Raw genomic sequence first — 18,523 nt, forward strand, 5'->3', positions numbered from 1 at the left:
ATACGGAGAGAAAATAGGAATAAACAGAACTATTTCAAACCCACAATAACAGTTTAAGGAACAAACTGGACTACAGAAAGCAAGCGATTTATGAACATCTCTTGCAGAAAGAAGATAAACTGATCACCTAAACAATTTTGCAGTCATTATTTTAAAAACACCAAACACAAACAACCTCTGAAACTGTCCAATGAGCCCACAAGTATATACACCTCAATTTTTCACTGTGCACGCTCTAGGCTGGAGTTGCCTTCTGAAAGAGGAATTGGAGAAAAAGTAAAACGATGATTTCCTTGCTTTAAATAGATTCCCTTCCTTTCATGTTTTGATTAGGGTCTTCATTACATCTCCCTGTTCTCATGACTTCACCCCGACATAAAAATATAAAGCAGCACTTTTAAAATATTCATTTTACTACATAGACTTCTCAGAACACAGGGATTCAACAACGGGATACTTGTTGAAAAAAATGTGAACTTCATGAAGAGGAAAGTGAGGCAGAAAGGATTAGTACAAGAAACTTCTGAATAATATGTGACGAAGCTCTTGGCCACTTCTGTCCATGTTGGTCTGGGAGTCCTGTTTTTCACTACAGAGTAGCAGAAAGAACAGAGAGAAGAAAGTGGAGGTCAGGCAACTGTAATAGGAAATTATGGAAGCATGACCAAGAGTTCTCCCTCTCTGAATACAACAGAAATAAATCAGAACTAGCAAGGGTGAGCAGGTCCAGAAAGACAGACCATTGAAGATGGACCTCAACATCTCTGCATTTCAGAATAAAGATCAGAGACTCATGTATACAGAAGTGAAGTTTCTACGGAAGAGTCTTACTTTCTATTTCAAAGGCTAAGTAAATCTAGAAGGAAAGCCATGTCCTTGGCATTTTGCCTGACTGGTCAGGACTGAGCTGTCCATCTCTTTAGACCATAGTAAGTTTTCTGCCACTTTTTCTTTTGTTCTTTGCAGAAAGCAAGAAAACAGAACTTCCCAACACATTCATTCACCCAACTTGGTCATGAGGCTGATCAAATTTGCACACATTTCAAGAGTAGCAGTTGTTTCTTAGGTGCAAAACTAGAACAAATACAAAAAGAAAAAAAAGTATTAAGCATCCACCAATTGAATGTACAGAAAGTAGTGAGCACGTGGCAAATAATGTAACTAATAAATTAAAAATTTGCATTGTTCTTTTTCCAAACTCTTTACAATTGTTTACATCTCCAATTACTGAAGATGCCATACATTTTTTTTCCCTTCCAGAATCCACAGAAACATGCATTTTAAAACAATCAGTCTTCCCCTATTAGTTACCTCAGTATACAAGTAGTCAATATACAGTACCTCTCATTACAGAACAAGTAGTCAATACTTAGCCAATAGCAACAAAAGACAAAAAGCACAGTACAAAAACTAATAGACAAAACAATTTTGCTAATTCAAGTAGAACAAAACTATGGTCTTTCCTAATAAATAATGAAATATATACCCCCACCACACACCCACCACATGAGATAAAAACATCTTCTCAAATGCAATCTTCTTCTTTCAATGCCAATCAAATCAAGACAGCTACTTGCGAGAAATAGAAAACCTTGCCAGAAAAATGCAAGTAAGAAATGTCATATTTTCCATTCCTAGTATGTATTCATATTAATGATCTATTAACCAGGCTATTAAGACGACTGCTGGTTAAACTCAGAAGCCTCAGAAAGCTCGGAGCAAAGTCACTATTTTATTATTTTTTTTTACCCAACTGCCTCTGCAAGGATTCTTCTCATTTTTCCTTAGAGAGTAGTCACTCTGTTGCACCTAACAGTTTTGCTCATGCAAATAAAAGTGCACACAGCATTTATAGCTAAAGATCACCCACTGGGGTCAGACCTACTTGCAGAGTCACTAAAATAAAATTTCCAGTACCACATCCTTTTCATTGTCTCTGCTGTTATTGCTGAAGAAGGCTTTTAAAACCACATGGCTATATGTTTAAATCCAACAGTATTTGTTTACATCCACCTCTCTCCAATAAATCCCCTTGGGAAAACTGGTACAGCATGTAGAGGTGAAACTTGTGCTTGAATCATTAACTCAACTTCCTCATAAAAACCAGCAGCATGCCACAGCAAATAGGGAGGTTACCATCAACTTTTTTTGTTCTACTGCAATTAAGGCAGACAAATTAAAAAGTCTTCTCCATTCTCAGGAAGTTACTCAAAGTACAAACACTGACATCACACATTTTTTCAAAAACAACTGTGTGAAAGCCTAAAAATCTCCTCTAAGTTTTGTTTGCAGGGCATTTCAAACAAGAAAAGCACCTAGACATACTATGTAACAAAATGCTTCAATTCTCCCTTTTCTTTAAAGATTTATGGAGCCAGACAATTCTAGCACCACTGGAGAAAGGTGGAGACGAAATACCCCAAGGATTTCTACCCCCGTTAGAGCTATTTGAAGAGCCTGTGTAATGGGTAAATGAAGTCATAGTTGACTGACATCCTTACTGTCCCAGTGAGTACTGCCAGTGGGCTTACACAATGGCTTCAGGTGTGATGCCTATGAATGAAACTGTCCACAAGACAAAACATTATTGACAGTCTAATTATTTTAGCAGAAAACCTGCCTGCTTGTTCTAATTGTTCCAGTGGTAGACACAAGACAATGGTCAATTCACAGAAAAACTAACAAGGAGGCCTGGCAACTAACCAGCCCAATTACCCCACTGGTTATAAGTTTAAGAAGCAGTAAGCTTTTCTTCCACCAGCACACGTAGGTAATTGGCACATGGTAAACTGCTGCTGCTGCTCTCATTCTGCTTACATGTGGCTGAGAACAGAAGGGACAGCTGAGCACCTGTTAAGATGTCCTAGCAACACACATATGGGGAGCAAACACCAGAACCAGCTCTCCTACCTTGGCAGGGCTCTATACCTTTGCTCTTTTTCTTTTAGGACTTCACAGCTCCATTTGCAGAGCGGCCATGTCCTCTGAGAACACTCAACTCCTCTTTTTACCTGCTATATACACACCAAGCTGAATAAGGATGCACTATTTTTCAGCTGTGGGGAGTAAAAAAAGAAAGGCTAGTGGCAAAAAATAGGCCCAACTGGTTCAAAGCTCCAGGTTTCTCCTTTAAGAAAAAGCACACAAAATAATTTAGCTTTGATCTGTAATTAGCACATACTGCATTACAGTATCCTAACCTATTGGATGCTTCTTCAAGCCACATGGTATCTTTAACTCTTTTCATAAATGAGTACATAAAAAAGATAAGAGTTAAGGTGATACAGAATGGGGGGGGGGGGGGGGGAGGGGGGGAAGAACACATTGAGAAAAAAATATTTTGAGGCTTTAACATTTATTAATGATGTCACTTCAGCAAGGTGCCAAACCACTCTATAATACAAAACACAACCATATGCTAAACAAAAAGACTAGAAGTCAGGAGGTTTGGCACTGGGGAGGGGGTGGGAAGGGGTGGGGTGAGTAGTGAGGGTTTTTGTTCTTTAAATGTAGCAGTCACGGGGAAGTGGGGGGAAGGGGGAAGAAGGCACAACAGATACTGATGAAAACCAGATTTGATGGTTTAAAATTTGCATTTATAGACTATGACAAATGGGTATTAGGAAAACACAAACACAAAAAGACACTTCTAATATTTTTTTCCCCACAATCATGACTTGAAGTATTTGGATGTAAATATATGTATAAGAAAAATCTCAGAATTAAAGCCACCATAATTCCTCCCTGTTGAGAGTGAGTGCAGTTTTCAGTTCTGTTTTCTTTATGCCCAAAGACCCTTTTCTCGTTCATTCACGACACTCAGCTAATGAGCAGCTTGAAATGTCTTTAGGCTTTATTTATTGTGCACTGTTCAACACCTACTAGCAAATGTAAGTTTCAGGGAGGGGTACAGTTTCCTGGTATGTATCACTGGAATGTCAAATTAATAAAAATAAACTTTAATTTTATCATCACAAATGGCCTTAGAAATTATGAGGTAGTAATATCCCTGTTTTATAGATTAGAATGGGGGCAAAGAATTAAGATCAAAAGTGTTAATTAATTCTGGCACCAATTTAAGTGCCTCCTTTTCCATGTACTTAGCTTTATGAAACAGTTCATCTTCAAAGCACAGTTCCCACTCAGAACAGATGAAGCTGTGAATGCTCAATACTACTACAAATCAAACCCCAGAGTCTTACCTTGATTATCAGAAATACAGAATAAGCAACTACAATTTCTACCCAAAAAAAAAAAAAAAGCTCTTTATACAGCACCCCTTAGGAACAGTTCTAGAAACAGTAAGGGTAGTCTTTGGAAGAGCATTCAATTGTATTAATCATGAAACCTTTGTCTTGAATTCCCTGCTTTAAAAGCTACCACTGTAGCAAAGAAGGCAGCACAGACGCAACAGATGGTGGTTGCATGTACTGCACCCTTGTGATTGCTACTCAGAGTAGTTGCACCCTTAACACTGAATAGAAGACATAAACCTGGAATTCACTGGAGCATTAGATTCTCAGTTGCAGGATTTTCTAGCCTTTGAATGCTTGATTTTGCAGAATCAAGCCATTCACTAGATCAAACAAAGCATAGAACTAGCCCCAGAAGAGCAGGCTCTCTATGATACCACTATGTACAGCTTACCAGAGCTGACGCTTCTGCAGCCACAACAAACAGCGCAGCTGACTAAGTAACTTGCATAGCAGCATGCAATCCTTCAGCAGGTAACTGATGGAATTTGCCAACAAATTTGCCTTAACCTTGGGTCCCATCCCACATTCTGCCTGGCAGTATGCTGCAGGACAGGTTCTTTGTGTTCCCCTGTATTTGATCTGTAATTCCTATGCAGCTTGACTCTTTTCTGTCCCATGTTTCTACCACTTCATCCCATTTTCTACATTTACACAATTGTATCCTGTTCCCAGCCACTATGAGTTATCCCATTCATGCTCTCTCTCTCCTGGTAGTCAGTTTGTAGGATCCTTTCCCTCTGCCAATACACTAGCTCTTTTCTAATCTCACTGTGCTCATGTCCAGTGCTACGGCTCCTAGTCCAGAGTTTTCCAACCCATTACTCTTATTCTTTTTATACCACTCAGCCTCTACTGCCCTGTGTCACAACTTTCAGCCTGTCTTCTCTGAAAAACTGTTAACCAGCTAGTTCCAGTTCACTGTCTTCCCTTTTCCCTGTGAGATTGCCTCTCCTTCTTTATGGATCACTTAGCAGCTTGCCCCAGCTTACTCTTCTGTCTGCTTAGTCTTTTGTCTTCTCTACATTCATCTGAGATTATGTTGTTCGAAAGAATAAACACCCTCAGAGACTGGAAACCTTCAGCCCATCCAAAGCATCTGGAAAAAGCTATTTCTGGCAAAGCCATTTCAGTCATCCACACTATAAGCTGCATTCATAGTCACTCCAGTAGTACACAGCGCTGTCAGCACTAAGGGATGCGAGAAGTTCATGCAGCTCTACGTGTACATGAATTCTACACTTCAGCTGCTATACTCCAGCAAGCTCTGTTAAGCACATGTGTGTGCTTAGAAGATTTTAGAAGTTAGAAGGGTAAGTTTAGGTAAGTACTCTCAGTCATTATTGTAAAAAATTTTTAAGAAATCCCCTTTCCAAGTTTTAAGTCTCTGTTTCAATGCACAAGGGGCTTACAATATTGCAAGTACAAGTTATTTTAAAATAAATAGATTTAAAAGAATAAACATACATACATCTGGGTAGAATAATACTTTTTTTTAGCCATCTGCTAAAATACATCATTTTTTGAAACATACACCCTCAAGCAGTCAGCTGCTATGTAGCATTTTAGTATGAAAAGGTTGTATTTTGACAAACTGAGAAGAGATTCTCACACAGTTACATCTTTGGCAACCCTAACAGCAAAAAGAGTTACTCTCCTGCTACACAGGGGCGTGGGCAGCAGAACACAGCTTCCACAACATTTCCATTCAGAGACATCATCACTGTCCCACCAGCCATCCAAACGTGAAAATCACCCATCTCCTGCAGCTGCTAAAGCTGTAAATCAATGCATTTTGTGATAGTCAAACAATAGAGTCACTTCATAGCTAAGGGTTTCCCAAAACATCAGGTCATGCCCTGGGAAGGGGTAAACACCTGACCTGATAAATTCTGGTACTACATCTCTTTTTGACACATGTGCTCCCCTACCTTCATACTCTCAAAAAAACACCCAACTGTCACAACAAAATAAAATTATTACTCTTGCAATTAAACAAAGCCCAACTGTAGGTAACATGTGCTATCAACATATCATCTGATAACCCCGCTGCCTCAAAAAACAGCTCTGTTTGTAGCGTACTCCCAAGACAGCAATCCGCCAGAAAACAGCTTGGAAAAACCAAGTTTCCATTCTCAGCAATATAAGAAGCTTCACTGCAGTGAGAATGGTTACTCATGGGCTAGTAGCCTTCCAGCTATCCCAGGCAGCTAGCCTGTAAACACAACCAGTCATCAGCTCCTGTAGCAGTACGAGCCTCCACTCTCTGCCATGCTGCATGAACAGTGGGGCATGATCCACTACTAAGTCCACAAAAGCAACACATTCAGAAGCTCCTGACCTGCACCTGACCACCAGCCTCAGTAGTGAGACAGGCAACCATTCTGCCAGGAAGCTTCCATAACCTTGCATATTATTTGTTTTTCCGACAATTTTTAAAACATGTCTTTAAGAAGACATTATATAACTCCACATTTCAAGTCCTACTGTCCAAGTAGTCTACCAAATCATTTCCTCCACCAGCAGCATGAAGACAGAGTGTATTATGACACCTCATACATATTTAATAATAGCCTGATAGGCTGTCATTAACATCAAACAGCAATCGAGGTTGGCTACATTAAACATGATCCCTATGTTATAAGGACAATCACAAAGTGCCTCCAAGATCCAGTCTGTAAGAAATACCCACTGACTTGGACATGGTGTAATGAGGCAAACTGCACAGAAGAAGTCATTATTCACACAATGCATTTAAAATTAAAAATAATTTTTAAAAATAAAATAAATAAAAAATAAAAAACACAGGAGAAAAAGCTTCAATGGGTCATAAGACCAGATATGCCATAAGGCAATCTGTCACAGAGTACTCATATTAATAACTGTTGTGTCAAAACTGAACATTCAAAAGGAAAGACAAACCTTCCTTTATGTTTTATGAAATGTAAGCCCACAGAATCAATAATTCATGAGTTGAAGAGAAATACCAGATTTGGATATAAATATTAACAGAACGCTGTCAACCTGTTTAGAACCAAAACTTTTACTATCCTACCTTACAATTATAAATCTAAATGGGAATGTTCTTCAAAAGCTCCAAGAAAATCTGTATGCAAGTCATTAATGAAGAAATTAACATTTTCTATTCATGTAGGTTCTAAGTAAAACAGCAGAACTCTGTTCAGTGCCTGGCTGTTACTGAGTGAATGCTAATGGACTGGCACTGTTTGTTCCCAGACTTGTGCTGTGTTGACAACAGTAATGCTGGTGTGCACACAAGGAAGTACACCAAAGGGTGTACCCAAGACCCAGTGGAAAAAAAAAATGTAGGGAAAGAGGGTAAGCAGCTGTCAGATGGTAAGCAATGGTAAAAATGCTAGTTAAAAGTTAATATAGCTTCAGAATACAATGGTTATATAACAGGTCTTGGGTCATTTTTTCCAATTAGCTAAAGAGGCATTTAAAAACCACAAGAGAATGCAATTAACCCACAATGCATAAAACACTTTCAACCAAATATGAAACATTTTCTGTGTATTTTTAAGCCTCAAATATTTAACTAGATCCATGATGCAATTAATCTTTGTTTGCTAAAATGGTTACCAGTTGAAGTTTAAGATCTAGAAGAAATTTCTTTTGCCTTAAGACACCAGCCCTTCTCTATTTTCATTACTACTATGTAGAGCAGAATAACGGAACACAAAATACAATTGTGCCAAAAATCAGGAATATTGTCAAAACTTACTGTTCTAAATGGTGGTGACAGTGCTGTACAGTTTTTAACTTTTTTTCCCCAGTGCTATTATCATTTCAGCCTAGTTATCGGTTAAAAATACTTGCATAAGCATCAATGCTGGGCACAGGTAATAAAATATCAGTCCAAACACTCCACTATTCTCCACAGTTCAAAATTTTCACTGCATTTCACTCAGTGAGGAGTACAAAGAATGCAAAGTGGAAGAAGTTGAATATTATGAGCTTTTGACGTTTTCCAAAACATTACTTCCTACCTTTATCATTCTGGAGAGATCTCCAGCATCGGCTAATTCCAACACGATGTTCAGTTCATTGTCTTCAATGAACGAGGCATAATATTTAATTACGTTTGGATGATTCAGTTGCTAAGGAAGCACAAAAATAATGCATTTTAGCATAGAGCACATCTTAACTTCTAAGACTGACAAATGAAACATTCTTATTTAGGCAAACAAAACAAGCCCTAAAAATCTATTTCAGTACGATACACAAAGTATATGCTTAGGAGAAGCAATTACAGATAAACATTTTGCAAGAACACGATGGCATTTCAGGATCAACATGACAATTTTAGAGGAGTTTTGCTTGTAAGTATTGCCATGTATCTCTGCAACAGCATGCTGAACTGCTAGCTGAAACAGCAAAATCCATTTTTACAAATCAGAGTTTTGCTCTTGTTGTAGATTAAGGGAAATCAAGAGTTAATTGGTATAACCATAAATAAAAGTCCTCCAGAGGGTAGAGTCCCAAGGGGATAGACAGTTCATCCCAGGATATTGTAATTTGTTATTCTATTATCTTTTCTTGTATCCGTTTAAGGCAGTGCACAGCCAATTCTTTCTTGTCCTCTCCATCTCAGGACACATGCACTGTTATCTTTATGGTTTGTGGGGGAGAAGCTTTCTCTTGGCCTTGGCTACAGCAAATCTGCAGCTATGCCACTGGGTAGTAGCTGTAGGCCTGAGGTAGGCCTGGGTCGGGGCGGGGGGAGTTGCAGTTTGGCAACTGCAGTGGGCCTGATGAGGCTGAGTTGGATGGACATTTTTTGGAGGCTCTGGAAGGTTTGGGCCTGGTAGATCCAGGTGAAGAAATAAGCCTAATTTGTGAACATCTTCCTTTCACCTGAATACCTTTTGTGTATATTTGTAAACAGAACTTCCATTTCAACTTACAATCCAGCGTGGAGTATTTTTATTTCACTCCCTGGCCAGGGGTAAAATATCTTTTCTGTCCTTTTGCCCTGGGCAGCTAGTGGCTCAAAACTAGAACAGCTCTATGTAGGACACAGTTGTTTACAATACTGCAGCTTTACCAGAAACTTCTACTTGAAAAATTGGTCATTTTTCCTCTAAGGATTCCCTTCTCCACGTTAATTTTAAAGCAATAAAGATTACAAAATTCCTTAAGTGTGGTCTCCAGACAGGCAATAGTGGGCACCTCAAGTAGAGCTATGAAAACCTCAATATGCTTTGATGATGGCTGCACATTTATTAAACAAATCCCTTACCTTAAGAAGATCTATTTCTTTGATGCAGTCAGCACGGGCTTTGGCATCCATCAAATCAAATATCTATGCAGAAGAGATGAGACATCTTTATCAAGTGATAAAAATATAGCAACGTGAGTGATTATTAATATTTCACAGCATCCATAAAGAAACTTAAGTTATTCACTTTATGGCAAGATGTAGCATTTCAATAAGAAATATTTCTATGCTATAATGTTCTTATGTACTGCTTTATTGATTCTTTTACCTCTCTTGTAGGAAACAAGTAAATTGTAAGTTCAAGTTTTCCAGTGACATTGCCACCTCCGCCTATCTGTTCAAACCCACAGCAACAACTCAGCCTATTTCCTTTAAGCTGTTTTTAATCCAGATATTCACTTCCTTTCCCATTTCTGCCATGTCATAATCACAAACTGATTCTGTACTGGTGCTAGCATGCCTTTTGTTCCTTCATTTCTTGCTAGTCTTCCTTTTCTACTCTACATAACGCATGCACTCACTCAGGATCAAAACATCATTGTCACCTCCAATTCTTTCTCTCCTATTTCCTTCCCTTTAGCAAGCAAAGTGATTTGAGTTCTCTGTTTACTAGAGCACTTTTTTTCTAAGCCCTCAACTGTCACCTTGACTTTTACAGCCTTCTACAGTTAGACATCTCTCCTCTTCATTTTTCCCCATCTCCCATCTGTTCCAAATTACTTTGCAACGTATCTCATATTTGCCTCCTCCAGTTAACCACCAAACTCTTCATTGATTTAAATTTATGGAGTAACTTTTTCCTGCTATATTTGTCTACATACTCATGCCTTCGTACTTTCACTCCCTTTTTTAAACCACCTTTGGCTCTCCTTCTCACTTCACTTTCTCAGACGTGTATCTCCATGTCACCAACGATTTCCCTTTGAAATGACACAAGTGTTACTTAAAGGAACTCTTCCTCTCTCATTTGCCATTTCTTTCCAAATAAAAAGAACCAAACCAACACATACAAAACCAAACAAAACCTCAAAACAAAGCAAAAAAAACCCCACCACACCAACACAAACCAAACCAACAAACAAACACACCAAAAAACCCATCCAAGTAACACCATTAACTTCTGTGTGGTCTGCCTATTATATTTTGAGCCATTCAGAAGAAGGATAGAGACACACTATGAATTTTAGTCATTGCTACAGTATTTATGACATTACCTTTTCCATTTACATATTTTCAATACACATCACCTCTTTCTAGATAGTCTCCAGGAAAAGATGTATTATGTGCTGTGAAGATCACTGGTACCTAGTTCCTTCAGCTCAGCATGATCAAAAGCTCAACAGCTGACAGCCTATTTCTTATCTTGCCATCAACCCCAGAAACAAAAATAAGAGTTAACAGCACCCTGACTACCGAATGCCTGTAAAAAGTTCTCCTAAACTGACTGCATAGCTGCCCATGTGAATCACACCTTCTTTCACCCTCCCCAAAGTTCAAACAAATCAGGAAGTCCACACATGATCTGCTAAACCTCATCTTCATTTTCTGTGCCACTATACACAGTAAGTTTGTCATTCTGATCAACTGAATAGGCTGAAGACTTCATGCACAGACCACAGTTCTCACAGAGCACATGTGCTCTTGACTAGCCACTGCTTCCCTTCAGACATCCAATTTTTGGTCTTCAGAGCTGGCATAAGAAGGGGGGGTGGGAGGGGGAGAAACAAACAGAAAAAACAAAAACCACAACCACAGCCTGCAATGGATTCAAAATTCACTTTTTCCACAGAAAGACAACTCTAAGTCAAGAACTGTCAAGAACCGAAATGCCAGACTTGTAGTTAATAAGAAGAGGAAGGAGAAAAGAAAGAAGAAAAAACTACTTACCAAGAATGAGAGAGAATAAACCATCTCACAACTACTTGTATATTAACACCAAGATGACAGGAAATAAACTGAACTAGAAGCAATTATTTGAGGAGACTGTAGGGGACATAACAGAAGCCCAGCAGGGTAAGTCACAAGGAACGCTAACAATAAGAAATAAAGCCATTTCAGATGTACTAGGAGAGTACTAGATAGGAAATTATGGGCACAGTTATTAATATAAGTAATGCCAATGGAAAATACAGAAAAGAAACTTATCTATTAAGACTGGGAACATAATGAAGAAGAAGAAATAGTCTGCATCTGTTACAGATCTCAACTCTGAATGAATAATGAAGCATTGCTTTTTAATAGTTTTGACTAAACTCCTAGTGCTTGGTACAGTCATGAAGGAATGATTTTTCCAGGAAACACTTAGGAAAGTTCTAAATGTTAGAAGTAGCACATTAACTGAGGGAGTATAGGGAAGACATGACGTCATGACGTGCGACCTTTTGTCTAGACTTTTCTTGGCCTGCACTTATTATTTGAGCTTGGCTTTAGCCATAGCAGCACATGGCTTGCTGCTGAGTGACTTAGCTGTAACAAAGTTGCTTTTAGACTCGGATGAGCTTTGTACAGCTGCACAGTCTTAAGGAAATTACAGCAGATACAATAAAGGTCTAACAAAATGAGACTGATAAACATCTGTAAGCTTTTGGATCAAGACAAGCATTAGCAATTGACTGCTTGAACTCACCCAGCTAAATACCACAGAGTCACCACCAGCATCCTCCTCCCTGAGCTCAAGACACTGATGATGCTCTATACATTGATTATTGGAAAGTACCAGTAATTAAACTACAAAAGTGTTAACATCGCTGTAATTGGCTAACAATAAAAACTGCTACATTTTGATTAGACTGCTAGGGCATTAATTAAACTAGCAATAAATTCTGATTCTGGACTCCACTTAGGAGGTCAGGATCACAGGGTAATTCAAGCCAGGGATATATTTCTCTACTCAGCACAAATTGCTCAGCATAATACACTCTTACTTAAAATTGTAATTATTTTTCCCCAGTTCCTCTTTTCAATGACTATGACAAGATTAACATTCCTATAAATGAATTACTTCTCCTGTGAATGCTTAATAATAGGCAAAAAATACAGTAAATATTTTTATGATCTGCCACTTCTCATGTAATAAAAAAATCTCATTGTGGTAAGTACTACACCTTAGTTAGCAATTACTGTGACATTCCAAAATCAATCAGGCAAATACAGCTGAAGAGACTTAAGAGAGCGTTTTAAAAGCTCTCAGCAATTTAGTTTTCCCACTTAGGAAGAATGATAAGTGAAGTAAGAAGTCCAATTTTTAGCTCTTCTTCATTTCCTAGTGCAATTAATAGCATAGGAAGGGCAATTAATAACAAAGGAAAAGCAGAAGGGCAAGCATACCTATTCCAACGCATTCCCCTCTGTGTGCTAAGCAACTAAGAGATCTCTGGCAACTCTGCATTGAATCACTTCTCCAGTACCTTTGTATGAGCATAGATTTATTTTTTTTTTCATTACTCATTATTTAGAAGTATCAATGTCAAGTACTGATAGTTTAAAGTACTGCCAAGAAATACTGGTATTTTTAGAATCCTTTCTAGGCTATTGTAAGACAGAGCAAGAACTGTTCCCTGTGTATATGTGTAAACTAAACAAAGAGGTTGCAGTACATGAAATCAGCCTCCCAAGTGAAGTTCTTACCTACATACTCCCACATGCAGCTAGAGCCACTGCCACAGAAACATTTAACCACCAGATGGAAAACATCAGGCCTTAGTTTCTAAGTGTACACTTATCTCATCAACTACCAGCTACCAATTTAACTCATTACCTGAAGTAAATGACAAGTTAGGAATCCACTTAATTCCTCTTGCTTTAAAGTGCATCACTTTTCCAAGTTTCCCTTGTCACTATTGAAAAGGTTTTAAAAGTCTTTCTGACCTCACCATTTAAATGATAATTTAACCTATTTGTTTGAAATTCTGTACCAAGTATTTGCAAAGCAAAACACAACATGTCCACTGAGATGTAAATCTACCAACTAGTAAGCAAAATAAACATATGAATGCACATAAATATTGAGATATGCTACTGAGTAGCAACAACAAACAGAGTATTTTGCCACCCTGGCACTACTGTGCTGAGACAATAGTGCTTCATAAAGTGTGAAATTACAAGTGCTTTCCTAAGATTAATTATCTCTAATTCAGCCCTGAAATAGCAATCCGCCGACAATGCACAATGAATAATGAATGCAAGTGCTAGATAAAAAGAGTCATTGTCTGAATTCCTAACACAGGGGGTCTCCAATTTTGGAATGAAAGGGAAGGAAAGGCAGAACAAAGCAAGGCAGAAATTAATGAATCTAGAGTTACTGAAATATGCAGATTGACACAACATTTGAAAATTTGAGTAACTAAGTTTTTAAAATAAAACAGCTCATAAAGCAAAGTCATACAGCCCTGCAGTCAATTACTTTAGATATTTACAAAATATCCTTATAGGCAAAGGAGTTGTGAGTGTTTATTCCAGGATCTAGCAGTTGCTCACTTCCCCTCTTGGAAGTGACCACCGGAGTGCTCATTGCTTACAATGACACACCGGACCTCAGGGTGCTGTTGGTAGCTCTGTTCCAAGGGTTACCTGGGATGGCAGTGGTAGAGATGTACTCCTCCTACCTCAGGCATGACCTTTCAGCCCAGTCAGTATACTCTGGACCTCAGACTCAAAATATTAAGGAATTTATCTGCTAGCTCTCAAAAGTATACTGCTATGTTCATGGTTCATCTATGATTGTTCCTGATGTTCCTTTGATTCAAAGTGTGGTTTAGACATTAATGAAAGTGAAGCAATGAAGATTTGGGGTTTAATTCTGCTTTTACGTAGGTAATGTAGAGACAGAATCCAATTGTTTTAAACACCACTTCCCTAACTACAAGAAGGCAAACCACATAGGGGAGGATGAAGCACAAAGGATACAATGAGAAAAAAAGACAACATACTATCAAGTGTATTCTGTTTGTTAAATTACTAGAAACTGCAAATTAAACAGATTTCACTCTGCTACATATCCTACTGGAAACCACATCAAGAATACTACTTCATGTCATCTGGACTAGCAGCAACTACCAATTCAGCAAGAGTGGTTTCTGTCACCATCTGCTTGTCCTTTCTCCCACAGCATCTTACCACCACTTGCTTCTGCTCACAGCAAGTTCCACAAATGTACATTTTGTACACATTCCTATAACATTTATCAATATTGTACATATTTCAGCCAAATAAAATTTTAGTAGCAGAAAATAAACACTCTTGTTGGAAAGCTTCATAAGAACTCAAAACTGGCAAGTCCTTTTGCAAAAATAATGCCAGTAACCCTTAAAGAGAAGATAACTAAGAATTCTAAGTCACATCATCCCTTGAAGGTGGAGTTAAACAAGTGAAACCACTAACCAAATACACAAAGAGAACAGCTATGCAGCCAACCTAGCCTGGAAAAATGAAATGGGAAGATGGTAGAACAGACATGACTTGCAAGATCAGAGAGGAAGGTATGTAGTACTTAAGATGCAAGATGAGAATAGGCAGAAAATGGGGAAGCAGAAGAAAGTCCAGTTCTCTGCTACATTACTTAACAAAAAACTACAGCATTTTTTTACTTGAACTTAAGGAAAAACTTCTTCACTTTGGGAGGATGACTGAGCACTGGAACAGGCTGCCCAGAGAGTCTGTAGAATCCCCTTCACTGAAGACTTTCAAAACCTGCCTGGATGCATTTCTGTGCAATCTGCTCCAGGCACACCTGCTTTAGGATGGAAGGTGCAGTGGATGAACCCCAGAGCCCCCTTCCAACCCCTACCATTCTCTGATGCTGTGATTCTATGATATAGAGACACTTTCTCAATGTGAAAATGTGGAAAGTGGTACCGATGCACAGGTCTAAAACAGAAGGATTAGAGTCTTTCCCTCATGACAAAGCAGCATTTTTTGTCCATACTGAGTTACCATTAATGAACATTAAAAGACCATCAGTCTTTTAATTTGAATTTAAAAAAAATGTATGACTGAAATTAAAAGATACTCCATCAGAGAGCAGGCCCACAAGAGCTCCCTCTGAATAGAATTAATGAGGTTGGAAAAGACCTCAAAGATCATCAAGTCCAACCTGTCACCCAACAACTCATGAATACTAAACTATGGCACCAAGTGCCTCGTCCAATCCCTTTTTAAACCCTTTTTTTAATCCCTCCAGGGATGGCGACTCCACTACCTCCCTGGGCAGTCCACTCCAATGGCTAACAACTCTTTCTGTGAGGAATTTTCTCCTCACCTTGAGCCTAAACTTCCCCTGGCACAGTTTGAGACTATCTTCTCTTGTTCTGGTGCTGGTTGCCTGGGAGAAGAGACCACTCTCCACCTAGCTACAACCTCCCTTCCAATAGTTGTCGACAGCAATAAGGTCTCCCCTGAGCCTCCTCCAGGCTAAACAATCCCAGCTCCCTCAGCCGCTCTTCATAGGGCTTGTGCTCGAGGCCTCCCACCAGCCTTGCTGCACTTCTCTGGACACATTCAAGAGTCTCAGCGTCCTTCTTAAAAGCAAATAAATTCTTCACACCAAAAAAAAAAAAAAAAACAAAAAAAAACACCCCAACCCAAAACCAACCCACAACCCAACCACAAAAAAAAAAAAAAAACACACACCACAAAAAACCAACCACCCACACCCCACCAAAAAACCAAACCACACCAAAACAATGAAAACAAATTTTATCGAGACCCTGGAATAGGTTGCCCAGGGAGGTGGTGGAAGCCTCATCCCTGGAGGTTTTTAAGGCCAGGCTGGATGTGGCGCTGAGCAACCTGATCTAGTGTGAGGTGCCCCTGCCCTTGGCAGGGAGGTTATAACTAGATGATCCTTGAGGTCCCTTCCAACCCTGACAAGTCTGTGATTCTATGATTACACAGTGCAGCCCCTCCTAACATGCACTAGGCAGTAAGCACCTCAATGACAAACCAAAAGCTTGCACTGGATACCTCAAGACAATCTGAACACTATCAGGATAAAGCCCTTCAGGAGAGCCACAACCCTTCAACTCTATTTCCTACCAACCATTAAGAATATTCTTAGAAATTTATTACTTAAGAAAAGAAAAATTAAACCAGAAAGCTTTTCTGCTACAGAAACCATCACTTGCATATTATGCCTTCTCCATGAATTGAAAAGATCTCCTGTCAGATTGGGAAATATGATGTCGAGATACATCTCTGCATCCTGACTTTAGAAATGCTGTTAAGAGTACACATGATATAATGCCTCTGTGTTCTTAATGCAAGCACAGTTATAAAAATTTCATCGTTAGCAGTGAACGGCTGGACTTCATGACTCCCATCCAATACCCAGGCATTCCACATCCACCTTAATTGACATGCATTTCAAGTCACATTTGACCTTTTTGGTTTTTCATGCACTGAAAATGAAGGAAGAATTAACTTAATGTTTTAAGACTGTTGATCAAAGTTCTTAGAATGTATCTCAGCTTTTGAAGTAGCATATATCTGACAGTTTTCCCAGAAGGGGCAAGCAAGTCTCTTTTTTTTATAACTGCCAGGACTAGCCCTGCCTCCTGGTCCTGCAGAGCACAGGAAATCACAGAAATGGAATAGCAAGTCAAGATACGACAGAAATTTACAGCACATGCGTTGGCACAGGAGGAAACAAAAATTAAAATCCAGAAGAGAATATACAAAATCTGACACATCTTGTTTTGCAATATATATAGCTAACCAAAAAAAAAATCCCCTCTGAAGCCCTTCAAATAATACCTCAAACATATCTCAAAAGATCAGAACTGAAAGAACTACTTTAGTTTCCATTTCAAAATTAAACATATTGCCAGGGAATTTTCAAATTAAATCCAGAACAAAATTTTTAAAGGGCAAGGGCCTTAAAATTCTCTTAAGCAGTTCCAAACAAAAAGAATGGAAATAATACTGAAGAGAACCTTAGATCAAGCTGCCTTCCACCTCTGCAAAAATGAATCATAGCATTGTCAGGGTTGGAAGAGAACACAAAGATCATCCAGATCTAGCCCCCCTGCCATGGGCGGGGACACTTCACACTGGATCAAGTTAGTTTTCATTTTTCACCACTTTTGGTCTGAATGTCTGAACAATTGCTGACTGCAAAGATAAAATACCTCCACAAAGAAACAGCCCACTTCCCATGCTAATACTTACAAGGGCTTAATGTTTCTTGGCTGCAGTAACTTTATCAGCACACTACCCTCCCATCTTCTGTGACTCAACTGCTGTTTCACTACTAGTTAAGCTGTGAATCCTAAAATCATTCAGGGTCCTCAAAAACTATTTTGATTATTACAATTCACTTAATACCACGATGCACTTGCATTTAATTACTATACAAGGTCCCCCCAGAGAGATGCATTATTCATGAACATAATAATATAGAACAGGCTGGGTTGGAAGGAATCTCCAAAGGTCATCTAGTCCAAACCCCTCTGCAGTCAGCAGGTGCATCCTCAATTAGATCAGGCTGCCCAGCACCCTGTTGAGCCTCACTTTGAATATGTCCAGGGATGGGGCCCCAGCCACCTCCCGGGGCAACCTGTTCCAGTGTTCCACCACCATCACAATATGCAATCTAAATCTGTGCTTCTCTAGTTTGAAGCCATTACCCCTGATTTTATGACCACAGACCTTTGTAAATAGTCTTTCTCCACCCTTCTTGTAATCCTCCTTCAGGTACAGGAAGGCTACTACTAGAGCTCCCTAGAGCCTCCTCTTCTCTGGGCTGAACAACCCCAGCTCCCTTAGCCTGTCCTCACAGTAGAGGTGCTCCAACCCTCTTGATATGAACTCAGCTGTATCTTGAAAGAAGGGAACATTGGTTTATACTTGTTTCCGGTATTTTTCAGTCTTTCAAAACAGCACTTCCTTTCAACTATTACAAGTGCAGTTACATATATACCTTTCTTGATCTGTGCACTTGGGGAACACGGTTACTACGTGAAAAGTTACTTGGAGATGTTTTGAGTTTGCCCTTTTTTTTTTTCCAAGTGTGGAATTCCATAACATATTCTCA

General features: G+C 39.0%; 1 protein-coding gene across 1 annotated transcript in view; it reads right to left on the bottom strand.

The window, feature by feature from the left end:
- NEK7 (NIMA related kinase 7) overlaps positions 1-18,523 on the bottom strand; it is a 67,399-nt gene that overhangs the window by 27,456 nt on the left and 21,420 nt on the right. The window contains exons 4-5 of the mRNA XM_054165020.1: positions 9,517-9,579; positions 8,264-8,374 (exon numbers count right to left, since the gene is read on the bottom strand). Of these exons, the coding sequence (XP_054020995.1) occupies positions 8,264-8,374; positions 9,517-9,579 (174 nt within the window). The remainder of the gene's footprint in view (positions 1-8,263; positions 8,375-9,516; positions 9,580-18,523) is intronic.

Source organism: Dryobates pubescens, chromosome 11 (assembly GCF_014839835.1).
Source record: "Dryobates pubescens isolate bDryPub1 chromosome 11, bDryPub1.pri, whole genome shotgun sequence".
Classification (NCBI taxonomy): domain Eukaryota; kingdom Metazoa; phylum Chordata; class Aves; order Piciformes; family Picidae; genus Dryobates; species Dryobates pubescens.